At 33.9% G+C, this 13,393-nt stretch overlaps 1 protein-coding gene across 3 annotated transcripts in view; it reads right to left on the bottom strand.

Moving 5' to 3' along the window:
* Window positions 1-13,393, bottom strand: part of LOC138932606 (protein abrupt-like) — a 76,466-nt gene that overhangs the window by 18,308 nt on the left and 44,765 nt on the right. Inside the window, exons 4-9 of one of the 3 annotated variants that reach the window (XR_011446799.1) lie at window positions 10,117-10,353; window positions 8,745-8,948; window positions 8,350-8,509; window positions 7,517-7,576; window positions 5,589-6,615; window positions 1,724-4,798 (exon numbers count right to left, since the gene is read on the bottom strand). Coding sequence is in view for 2 of the 3 variants with exons in the window: in XM_070294597.1 (XP_070150698.1) it covers window positions 5,846-6,615; window positions 7,517-7,576; window positions 8,350-8,509; window positions 8,745-8,948; window positions 10,117-10,353 (1,431 nt within the window). In the remaining variant the exon portion in view is untranslated. Of the gene's footprint in view, window positions 1-1,723; window positions 4,799-5,340; window positions 6,616-7,516; window positions 7,577-8,349; window positions 8,510-8,744; window positions 8,949-10,116; window positions 10,354-13,393 lie in introns of those variants that run through there. The other 2 variants (XM_070294597.1, XM_070294596.1) reach the window with 2 other exon arrangements.

Raw genomic sequence — 13,393 nt, forward strand, 5'->3', positions numbered from 1 at the left:
CCTTCGAGCTATCCAAGTTACCCTCATAGCACTCGCGCGCTTGTGGCAGCATGTGGATCTTACGAAGGCGGAGAAAAGGGATGTCCGAGACATTAGTAAGGCAAGAGAGGAAATAAGGGCGACGGAATAAGGTCGGATGAAGGAAGGATATCGAAGGATAGACAGATAGAAAGAACGATAGTACGGTGGCAAAGAAGGGAGATACAAGAACAGTTCGACGTAGCACCATGCATTTGTCTCATTGCTCTGCTTATCGCGCAAGAACCTCATTTTTATCCTCCCGGCAATGTTTTCCGCTTTCGTTTAGATCTCGTGTAGACCATCTACATCCCGTATCTGTCTCTAACCCCTAGAATATACCTGATGGCATCGCCACTTCCAAAATAGGCTATTATGTAACCAACTCCGCTTCTTCGGATCCTTTCTTTCTTCCGATCTTTATTTTTCAACTGCTATTTTTGCTTCAAACAATTGAATTAACAATAAAATAACTCCAACGATCATTATCATATTATCATAGCTCTACCCAACGCACATCTTTAATTAAGAAAATAATTGACACAGTTAATTTAAGAAAGGTAAAATATAAATAAAATAAATAATAGAATGCATACTAATATAAATATTTTTGTCTGTATTTTAATATTGCATCAAAACTTCATTTATTCTATTGTATCAAAATTTATTACTTTTTTGATATACTCGATCTTCGCTTTGACGAAATTTGAGATATGTATAATCGAATATCCTTCTTCCCTTTCCAAATATTCTGAAAAAGTAAAGATTCAAACGGACATGTGAGCGGTCAGCAAAGATTAAAAGAGAATGAAACGAAGAGGAATCTTTTCTCCCTACATCTCTTCATCCACATGCTACACGAATGTTCCGCACGTGCGCGCACTCACACATGTACAATACTGTCAAGATTTCTGGGCGTGAGCAACCCTGGGTGCGTAATCCCTATGTGCCTCCGTCACATTGACATCCACATCGAAATCCTTCTCTTTTTCACGTCATACATATCAAAAAATATCGCGCAGAATATCGAGCAGAATATCGAGCAACGGTGGTAAGATACTGGCAAAACTACTAGAGATTTTGAAGGGTAAGAGGAACGGCGGGAAGGGAAGCTCGCCGGCACTGATAAGAATCTGACCAGGCTCGGTCCAAACGAAGTTATCCGAATCGGATCCGAGTGATAGATGACTCTAATCTGCCGAGAGTGCGCGATCGAGAATCGATCTTGCAGTAGAGAACACGGATCCGTAGTAGCCTGCTGGAATCCAGCTCGAGAGATCGAGATAAAGACCGACGCAAAAAGAACATAAGTCACACTGACACGTAATTTCGGTGGCCGGAATGAGACGCGTAATTGTCTCAAATGTCACTACCAACCCAAGAACATATGTCTATAGGACTTTTAGATCGATTGTCAGAGTAAATTCTTTTAAATTTTTAATTCAATTTTTTTAGAAATATAATTATGTCATAGATATTTACATAGCTGAACTATTTTTTTAATAAATGCACTAAACTTTTATAAAATTTTGATATTAATTGATATCATTGATAGAATGTTAATTATGTACAACTGATATATATAAAAACTGAAATAATAAATAGAAGAAAATATCAAGAAAAATCTAAAATCTAAATAAAATTTGATCAAAAAATTATGTACCATATGTATAGAATATCAAAATTTATAATTTTGATTTTAACACTGGATTTTCAGGCAAATAGATTTTTTTCTTTTTTTATTAACTTTACCATAAAACCGATTTAATGTCCCTGGAATTGTGCATTATAAATGATTTCACAATCAACGGTTTTCTTACAGACCATTGGCTTGGAAGGATTGCAATTTGATCGAAACTCACACTACGATCATAAGTACATCTATATCCTCTCTATAGCTTTAAAGTAAATCTCAACAAAAATTTCTCACCAAGATAGATAAATAAATTTATTTTGCTTTTTAATAAATAAATAAATAAAATTATTAAATTATTAATAATTAAATTTACTCTTTTCTTTAATTAACTGTGTTAAATATTTTTTAATTAAGGAAGTATATTGTAAAGATTGGAAGAAGCTATGATAAAAGTTGATAAAAGTTATCTTATTGTTAATTCAATTCTCTCCTTGAAATAAAGAACTTAAACCTGTTAGAGTATTGAGCAAAAAATAAACTAAAAATAAAAGACAAACAAAAAAATTGAAATCTATGTAGACAGAATATGGAAATTTAGTAGCTTCTAATAAAAGCTAAACGTAAAAAAATAAGACAACATATATAAAAGAATGACAAAACGGAAGTCGATCATATCCCCGGGAGCGTCCACGTTGAATGGAGTGCGAGGTGAGTGCTTTTAGAGCAAAGCTGTACATGTAAGCGATGAAAGTTTATGTCAACAGTACGAAATAAAAAAACGCGACAAAACGGTGAAGGGGAAAGAGAGGGAGTTAGAGTAAGAAGAACGCGCGTGGATGAGAAGACGGGAAGGGACAAGGTGAGCCAAGGGTTGCCGGGAACAAATGCGAAGCTCTTCCTCCATTTGCGGGAGTTGCGTTGTGTCAGGGATTGGCACAAGGCACGAGATGGAAGAAATTCGTGGAAACGCCGCGGAATTGGATAAGCAGACAGGGTTTGTTTTGTCAGGGATTCGCGACGAGGGTGAACGCAACTGTGGCATCGCGTGGTCGATGGTCATAGACCCAACCATCGCGTGTCTTGGCAAACTTCCTCTTGCTTGCTCGCAAGCTCGCTCGCTCGTTCGACCGCCCGTCTGCGCGGAAATCGGCAATCTGCTAGTCCAAGACCGGCACTCGCGGCTGTTAACAAGCGTCGCTGGATCGATGAAATAGCTTTGCTAGTTAAATTAATATTCGGAATCCCTTACTTTTCACGAATGACTCCGCGTAAATTTCCACCGTTAGTATCTTCTAAGAAACCGTTTAACTACTGCGTGAATTGATTTGGAAACTGAAATGCTGTTTAATAGAGTTAACTCAAATTTTGGATTAATTTACAGAGAGTTCATAAGTTAATACATTGTCTTTTCTGGACGTAAAATGCAGGAGTCTTTTCTATAACACGCGTAAAAATAATCATTACTAAAGATTTAATTCATAAAGCAAGATGATATATATGTGTGTTGTTCTGATCTTTACAGTATACAAAAATTTAATATTACTTATTTTTTCCCAGCCACATCAAAAAATAAACTGATATTTTATCTCTTAATACGAAAATCTAGAAAATTTATAAAATGCTATTATTATTGTTATAATCGTCGTTATTGTTGTTTTTTTTTCTAGTATTACGCGTTGCTCGTAAGATCCTAGATGATAATTAAATGAATTAGATCCCGCAATTTATTTTTCTAGATATCGTTCTGCGATAAGATTCGTCGGTCTCATCTTTACGCGAAGTATCGTCAAAATGAGACCGACGGCGATCGAAAACCCGACAATGGAATTGCGATTATCGTCCGAGCAGGGTTGCTTGCCCTCATCAAACCCCTATATACGGGAGGGCAAATCGAATGGTATGGAACACGATGAGAGACAGGGAGAGATATCGATGAAGGAAAGAGAAAACGGAAGGGTGAGAAGCGGGATAGGGGCACTGGGTGGAGAAGCAAGATAGAGTTAGACAAGAACGAGCGGGAGGTACTAGGTGCTGTTTGTTGAATCCTCGAGATCAATACGACGTACCCTATCTCTTTGTCTCCCGTAATATCGCGGACGATAGCATGCGTGACACACGTACATATGCATGTTCCCGATATCACATCGCAAGAGGCGAGGTGAGATGCTGCGTCGATTGATTCCGGATTTTTTACGAAACTTTTTTTTTTTTTTTTTTTTTTTTTTAGAAATTGCAATGTACTCTATTATTTGTTTGTTTTTCTCTATAAGATAAATTGAGATAGCATTAATAATAAACGGAAAAAATCTAATAATTAATCATGCGATCATCATGATGCATGTGCCTGTAGATATACATATATCAGTCATGCCAATTATGATAGATTACTATCATGAGATTGCAGTAATCTACTCCCTCTTCCGATAGGCATGCAAAATAGCTCAGCAAGTCTTATTTTTATGCTTAAATATAAAAATCTCATAATTTTTAAAAACTAATAAACTTTTTTTCAAAAAATTCTATTTGTGTACTTTTTAGTACGTGTTTTTACGGTGAGATCAACTTTTTTATAAAAATTCCTGTTGGAATTTTCATCAAGCCTCATCAATATATGCTTTATATATAACAGTTTAAAAGATTTTTTTCACGAAATTTCCGAAAAATTTTTTTCACAGGAAAAAAGCAATGTACGAGCAAGATAAAATTAATCGCATTTTTTCAGGGAGTTCGTAGATCAGACTTTTCCACTCATTTCTACGTAATCCTTCACATTCTATCTCTTCCATAAAACCGATTCTACAAAGAATGAAAACACTCTATAAGAATGGCTTCACGACACAAGCCTATTTTTCAAGAAACTAGGCTGGTTATACCACTTTACTTCATACATGCTAATTATAATGCAACGAGTTTCAATATGAAGATAGATTTTTTGATTCTCTGAGTAACTTTTTCTAGTAGTTTTATCCATAGACATTCCCGTTCTTCCTTTCCCAACCAATGGAAGAGGCTTGCTTATCGTCATCGCGAAGGGTGAACTGCGCACTGCGGTATGGGACGAAAATAGGTCGACCAATTCTCGTGTACCAGCACCCTCTTTTGCCAACACCTATCTATCGACACCTCCGCATTCTTATCCAAGCTCTAAAAAAACGGATATTTGCGAGTGAGCTTCGATCGAGTTTAGGGCGCGGTCTTTTTAACGCGCACTCAATCTCAAACTTAAGTACCGCCGATGCGCTGAGAGGGAGGCAGAATATATAATAAACTTGTCCAAGTACATATTAATAATTAATGCCTCAAATTGAGATGCTAAATTATAAATATAAATTTGCAATTTTTATAATTAAGTTTTTCTAATTATGCAATGTAACTTTAAAAATATTACTTGTGTTCCAAAGATATTACAACATATAAACAACATAGTTAACTTATTTGTAATAAATCAAATTTGTTTGCGGTCGCAAATAATAAAATTCAAAAATTTTCATTAATCTTATAAAAGTATATCAAGTATTAATTTTTATTAAATTTCTTCAATATAATTAAACTTCAAAAAAACTTGCAAACTTTATATCTTGATTTAAATCTCTATTATTTCTTTAGAGCTATATATATACACACACATAAAAAAATAATAATAAAAATTCAAATAACAATATAAAGATCGGAAAAAACCTCCTCGTCACAGTTCGACTTCATTAGTCAAACTAATTATATGAGATCGTCTCAAATTAAAGTACAAAATAATATCCTATGTATATAGTTATCGAATTGTATGTTGCATGTACTTTTGACTTCATTCCATGCTCCATTATCAAAATAACATTTTAGTCTACGTTGAATATATACACCTTCCTCTAACGCATCGCACAGAGAAAACCTATATATATGTAATTACATTAACATTTGCGATTATATACCATCAACTCACTTCCGCTAAAAGACACGAGCACACATTTCCGTGACGTGCAGAGATACACGTAATGTATTTTTCACAGTCTTTCGTAGTATGATAATAAAATATGTCACTATAAAATTGTCAGTCTCACGAGGATCACCAAACAGCTTTGTCTTTATCAATGTCTGCGTTTATCACAAATCATCCAAAGGGCCTTGACGTCGATAAGTCTCTTCAGGATTCTTTGCATACATGCATAAATTATAATCGGTTTCTTTACACTGGGCAAATCACTGTTTGTCTTCGGACCATCTTTCCGACGCGGAATATTGTTGTTGTTGGCCCGCGGAAACTTGCGCAGCAGGCTGCAAAGCAGGTTGCTGTTGAGTTTGCATCTGCATCTGATACAAGGGATAACTTTTTCGCTTTCTAATACCATGCATAGAAAGCAAGTGAATCTGTAGATACTGCTTGGTCTTGAATTGCTTGTTGCACACATGACACGAGATGTATTCAGTCTGCACGGTGTGAACGTTAACAATGTGTTGCTTCAAATTGGAATTATTTGAATATATCTTGCCGCATTCGGGACATTTGGGTTTACCGTTGTGATTGGCGTTATCCATCTGCTGCTGGTGGTACCGCCTCTGAGTTTGCTGATGCAGCATCGCAATACTCTCAATCTTGTCCTTTGCGCAAGATTGCAGCATCAGATTCAGCTGGTCGCCGTTGGCAGCAGTGTTTTGTTGAAGACTTTGAAGATTATTCTGCAGCTTTTGATGCATCACCGTGAGTTGCTCAGGGTTCAGGCTGTTGAGGGAGTTGAGGGCGTTAAGGGTGTGTTGCTGCGACGACTGTTGGCTGGTGGTATGGTGATGATGATGCTGATGATGATGATGATGACCCTGAAGTAGGGTCGAGAAATCCTGCCCTTTCGAGTTGTGACCCCCGCCACTCTGGTAGGTTCCAGACCCGGCATGCTCGTTCCTCGTGGAGGACGTACCCGGCAGCCAACCGGAACTCGAGCTTGAACCATCTCCTCCAGAGGGCTGCCACCGCCCTGGAACCACCAGCCAATGTCAGTCCTCAGCCAACCTCGTACGATCCCTTAAACACTATTTAATCGCTCTTTTTTTGCTTTTCGCAGCCCATCTTATTCACTTTTGCGACCTTTTCTTTTCTGAAAGTGCATTTCCAGGTCTTAAATATAGCTTGCCCTCAATGACTTTTGCTCGGTCCCTCCCCCAAGCCTCTCCCTAAATCTATAATCGATTCTTCATACGAATTAATACGTTAATCATTTCTGGTGCTCCTCTGCGGCCTACTGTTTGCTTCTTCTTTGTCATCGCCTTCCAATATCGCAGTTTTTATTTCTGATTTTTATTTGAATTTCTCTGAGGGAGCGAGATCACTCGATAAACAAATTATCACAATTTCAATTTTAAATTTAAATTTAATTTGTATAAAATATAATGACAAGATTTTGTTAATGTAATAAGTAAAAAATTATTTTTACAAAATTTGTTTAATTTTTTAAGGCAACAGTCACACGAAAATAAGCTTCACGTCGCAGATAAGAAGATAAAATGTGAAGATAAAATCAAAAAAAGATACGACGTAAAACTCGTTTTCGAATTCAAAAATAATTGCGTAATTATAAAGAGTTCTCATTTTTTTCTGGCAAATAGAATAAGATATCCTGCAGATACAGTAATATATGCCGCAGTAACGAAAATTGTCGAAGAGCCATCGAAATCCGTAATACGCTCCTGCTTACCGTGTGATAAGAGGGGTAGCTGGCAGGGGATGCAAGGTTGTGAGAGGTACGAGAGTTTTCATGCATTCAACGCAACAACAAGAGACCAGAATCTTAGGAAACGACGGAAGGATACTAGTCTGGGCTTCGAGAACGTTTAAAAAGGTGAGATCGAATCGTTGATTTTGTACCATTTAGTACTTACCATAATTAGGATCTTGATTTGCCACCTGGTGCATACCTGACGGTCCTGGCAAGCCCATCCCTGCAATTTGTAAAACAAATAATATATGAGAGTTTTCGTGCAGAGTTTTCAACGAAAGATAATCTTCTTTCAAACAAACAAAAAAAACAAAAACAAAAAAAAAACATTTTTCATAGTTTAATTTATGCTAGTTACGATCTCGTTTTTCAACTTGCATCACAATTTTAAGAAATTTGCGATTAAAGTTGCGAGAAAGGCTATTTTAATGTATTTTAAATAAGGCACAAAATGTATATCGTCTAATTGACTACATAATAAATTAATAATATTAAATTATATTAATGTTAGTTTGTTGTATTCACACAATAATAGATTCGATACCAATACATTCTCGCAACACTCAAGAAACACAATAAAATATTATATACACAAATAAAAATAATTATAATTATATAATAATTAATTTTAATTGAAGCCGTAATTAGTAATTAAGTCATACTAATTGCTAATTACAAAAGTAATTAGTAACTGAACGAGAAATTAATTATTAATTACAAATGTAATTAGTAATTAAATGTGTCATTAATTAAAAAACTAATTTGCATTCTCTCAACAAAATTAGGATTTCTTTGATTCGTTGTAAATTTGATTCTACTTTATAAATATATCAATTGTTGTTCGCACAAACAAATTTCGAAATAAAACAAATAATATTTCTTTTAAGCATTTAATATTTTTCGTATATTATTAATTTAACTATTAATAAAATAAAAGAATTTATATGTATAAAACGCGTTATGCGAATAGATATGAAATAAGAAGTAAATAATAACCTTGAAGGCCCAATAATGCTGCAGGAAAACTATTGCGATGATGTTCCATAGAGTCGTTTAGAATATCACTCGGTTCAGTCTTCACCGTGTTCAGGATGCTGCCATTATTCGATATGTCCTCCTCATTTTCCGACATAGAATTCGAGTCCTCCCCAGTCGACTAAAAATAAATAGAGAAATCCCATTTTTTTTTGTAAAATATACAATCATATAATAATTATAACTTTTGTAACAATATTAACTAATTTCACGAAATTTTTTTACGGTTTATCGTAAAAATTTATCAGTTTTATAAAATTTATAATTTTTTTAAAAATATTTTTACAATATGGACTTTATTCTATGTTTATAAATCATTTTCGGTTAAATATGACGAGATATTTTCTTCCTCTCACCTGTACATTATTCGTGGGTATCGTATGTATCGTGGGTCCACCTTCTAGAGCCTGACCCAACAAGGATTCTTGCAGATCCGATTTCTGTTCGACGTGGTTGCCCAATGGCGGGCTGCAACTTCTCGGTCGCTTTTCCGGAGGGCTCATATCACTTTCATTAAGGTCTCCTCTGCCATTGTCCTGCCAAGGATTACGTGGTGTTGCCTGACGAAATTAAAGATAATATGAACAATTACATAATATCTTTAAGACACATACTGTATAATCATTCTTCACATAATATATGACTAATATTCAATATATTTAATATGTTTACATAATGGTTTTTTATATTCTACTATATGTTCTATTATATACTTTATTATATAGAGTGGGGCATTTCTATTGAGACACCTAAATATCTAAAAAATAAAGCAAGATAGAAAGAAATGTTTCAGACAAAAGTTGTTCGGTTCTAAGAGCGTCATAAGATGAAGCCATTAATTTGACATTGGATGGAGGCGCTTCGGAGATTTCAATGTCAATCTGTTTTATTTTCTTTACACCAATTGACGTCTCTCATTTTTTGAGCTTAAAATATTAAGGTAACATTATTGCAAAATAAATAATATTATGAGATATTTCATAGTTTATGTAAAATTATGTCGAAGTAAAGTAATAAAATAAAGTATAAAATATCTCGTAAACTATTAAACTTTTGGCCATCATACCCCTGTAACTTTTTATGCAGAATATTGCAAGGAATCGATTTATATAAAAAAAATTGGAATGTTTCCGTTTAAAAAAACAAGATTAACATTGAAATCTCCGAAGCTCCTCTATCCAAAATCAATCTAATGGCACCATCTTATGACCCCTTTAGAACCGAACAACTTTTCTCTGAAACATTTCTTTCTATTTTGCTTTATTTTTTAGATATGTAGATGTCTAAATATAAATGCCCTACCCTGTATAACACGTTTCACTATTTTATAATGACATGATCAGCCTGGCGTATAATTGCATTCCTCAAACTCACCCTTAGATGCTGACATGTATATGTATGTATGTATGTGCATGTATGTTTGTATGTATGCATAATCACAGAAAAATTTGAAATATTCATCCATTATATATATATTAAAGTTTTTGCCTAATATTTATCTAACGTCTATTATAATATAAATCGCGAAATTAAAAGCTAAAGAACAAAGCGAGAAATCCTAGTCGAGATTTTGCCTGTCACGATAACAGCGATGGCGTAGTGTTAAAAGCACATTAATTAAAATTCGTTTTAATTAAGGCTAAATTAATTAAAAGTTTGAAACCAGCCGTATAATTCCTATAATTAATTTTCCAACTTTCATATTAAACTGTCGTGGAGACAACTTACAGGCGCGCTACCGTTGTTGCCGGCCGACGTCGACGGCGGTGGAATTTTCGCATTGGAAGCACCGCTGTTAACGTCCGCCAATCCCCGTACTTGAAGCATCTGCGCTGTCTTCAAGAAAGCAGGCAGCTGCTCCTGACCCACGTGCACTTCTCCGTTATACATGAAGCGCAGCAAGGACTCCATGTCCGAAGATGCTACGTCCCTCAAGATTACAATTGGATGCTGACATGGATTCGCCTGCGCAAAATTTATATTTCCTTAAATCGATTGAATATCTTACTCCATTAAGATAATATTTTAGATAATCTAATTTTAAACAATCTGATATTTCGGCGACTATAAACTTCTTTCATTCACTTTTTCTCTCTGACACAAAATTGCGCTATATTATATTCAGCTGCATTATATTGTGACAATAATTAAAAAATACATGTAGTCCTTTAATCTCATCTCACCGCCATCGAGTAAATCTATAATCAAACTCTCCTAATCTCAACTCACAGAAACAATAAACATAATGAGAATAGCGCAAAGTTCGCACATTAAAATACGCACATTTAGAACTGTTAAGCATTCAATAAATGATAGAGAAAATTATTATTATTATTTTTATTTTTATTATTAATGATGAAAACCAATGCGTATTAGTGCCTAAATTTTCTGTTAGTAAATAATCATCATATTATATCGTCGTTGATAGTTGAATAATTTTATTTTTCTATATAATTATATTCATATTTATATTTATTCGTATACATAAATGATAATACAGAATCCATAGTGTTCCGATATCCATAGTATGGCAATTATAAAAAATATGTACTTTAACGATCGGTCGATCAAAGTAATCGATCTATAGAAAATGTACAATATTTTAATATTTCTAACCGTAAATTCATGTGAGCGGAGATCGAAAACCAGGAAAAATATATCGATCCTTTATATCAGCAAAAGATCAAGAGGTTTGATGGTCGAATCTTCTTCTTCTCTTTTCCTTTATATATTGAACATAATGTTTTTCACATATGATAAACTTCAGTAAATCGTGCATTCTTCGATATCAATCTCCCATAATAAGAAAACTTACTTTTTTCAGAATAAACAATTTAGCATCGGTTAAAGGTTAAGAGATATACGAGGATTCTGATCGATAACCAGCCAATCGATCCTTCTTCCAAAGTGCTTAATCCCATCTCCGATGGACGCGGAGAAAGTTTGACGGCCGATTAATTTGTAACGATTTACTACCGAGATGCATATAATCAACGTCGCTTAATCCACGTTGAACCTACCCTTTATTTTGCTTCATCCACGTTGAACCTACCCTTCATTTTGCTTCACTGTTGAACCGATTCATACATTTAAAAATACATAAATTTATATAGTCGTTATCTGATCTTTTTTTCTTTTCTTTCTCTTTTTTTCTATTTTATCCTTCTTGCTTCTTCTCTAATATTGACGTAGTTTTCTTAATTCTTCTTTTTTTCATATTATCTGTAAAATAACACCAAAATAACATACTATAATAATTTTTTTCTTTATAAATAAATAAATAAAATCACTGATTTTTTACTAATGCTCGCGTAACGAAATATAGCTGAAAAATGTAAAATAATAAGATAAAATATAAATTTAATTAATTGTAAGAAGAAGAAGTTTTACAAGATATGACTAATTAAATTGACCACGCAGTGTAAATCAAGAATGCTCTAGATATTTTTTTATTAGCGGATTGACCGAGCCAAATCGCTTTCCGCCGACCTTTAATTGCATCTGCGAATAGTCACGCTCGACAACCAATTGATTCGTAACGACGATTAATAACCATGACGCGTATAATGATCGATACTCGATCTACGTCAGGATGTTCCCGTATCCCTTAGGCATTAATTCTTGTGCCTGTCAAACCAAAAAATTGACTCTTAATATTGAACGATTCTTAAAATCGTTAGACGATAATAATTTTCAGCAAATGCAAAATTGCTCTTTTGTGCAATTTTTAATTAACTTATCGTTTTTTAAAAAATTATTTAAATAATATACAATATTATACTATTATATAATTATATATTTAAATAATAATATATTTTAATAAAAATTTATACTTGCCTTACGATAGTACTATTTATATCTGAACAATTATATTATTCAATAATTACGTTTGCGGAAGAAAAAATTATCAAGTTATAATCGCACACTTGTATAAGTTAATCCTCACTTTAATTTACTTAATTATTTATTTATTGATTTATTTGTTTCTATAAATCAATCCATTCAAATGATTTATATAAATCAATAGTTTCTACGTAAATTTTTATATATGTTTTCTAATGTATAGATGCAACAAATATAACAATGTGTTCTTAGCTAAGCAGAGAAGTTGCATCGATGTTGCCGGTATCAATCACGATCGCTCTCGCAAAAAAAACCACCCGCAAGAACAAACCACCCTCTTCATACATAAAGCGGAGGTGTTTCACGGCGATGTATGTAACACTACACGAAATGCCGGTGCCATTATCGACAGCGATATTAATTATAATTAATGAGCCTCACGGGCGGCTTTCCGTGCATCTGCTTGCACGAATATATCGAGATGACGTGAGAGACAAAGAGAGAGGAATGTTGCGTACATATACAACATATATACGATATTCCGTTGATTGTGAGACGTATTACAATGCCGCGATCCCGGCGAAAAGCCATTCCAACTCCGATTATCCATGTCCGAAATTTAATATCGGTACGTGAAAACCGCAGAGACCCGGACGTTGCCATGTGCAGAGACATTTATTATTGGCCGGTATCGACTTAATGTCTGTGCACACGGTGCAGCGAGGTGCGGCGTCTCGATTTATTGAACTGCAACGGAGGTATATCGTAATCGTGGAAAGTGCTTCTTGAAAGAGAACCAAGTCGCGCATATATTGCGTAATAAAACAATATATGTAGCTAATATAGCGAAAATAAATTAACGCAAATTTTAGTTGGAGAATTATATATTTAAAAAATTTTTTTTTAAATATATATATATATATTTTAGTTATATATTTAAGTTAATATAATATGTATAAATAACTTTCAACTATTAAATTTAAAGAGAAACATAAGCGTAAATGATATATTATACATTATTGTATTATTTTATTTAAAAAAAAAAAATTTTATGTAAAAGGAAAATGTTGTTCTAGTAGATAATTCGTTAAATGTGATAACATAAAATTATATTATATATATGTGTATTTGATAATAGCTTTTTTCCACAGTGTCTACAATG

Source organism: Polyergus mexicanus, unplaced genomic scaffold (assembly GCF_030449975.1).
Source record: "Polyergus mexicanus isolate NDT 795.1 unplaced genomic scaffold, iyPolMexi1.0 SCAF_4, whole genome shotgun sequence".
NCBI classification, from domain to species: Eukaryota; Metazoa; Arthropoda; class Insecta; order Hymenoptera; family Formicidae; genus Polyergus; species Polyergus mexicanus.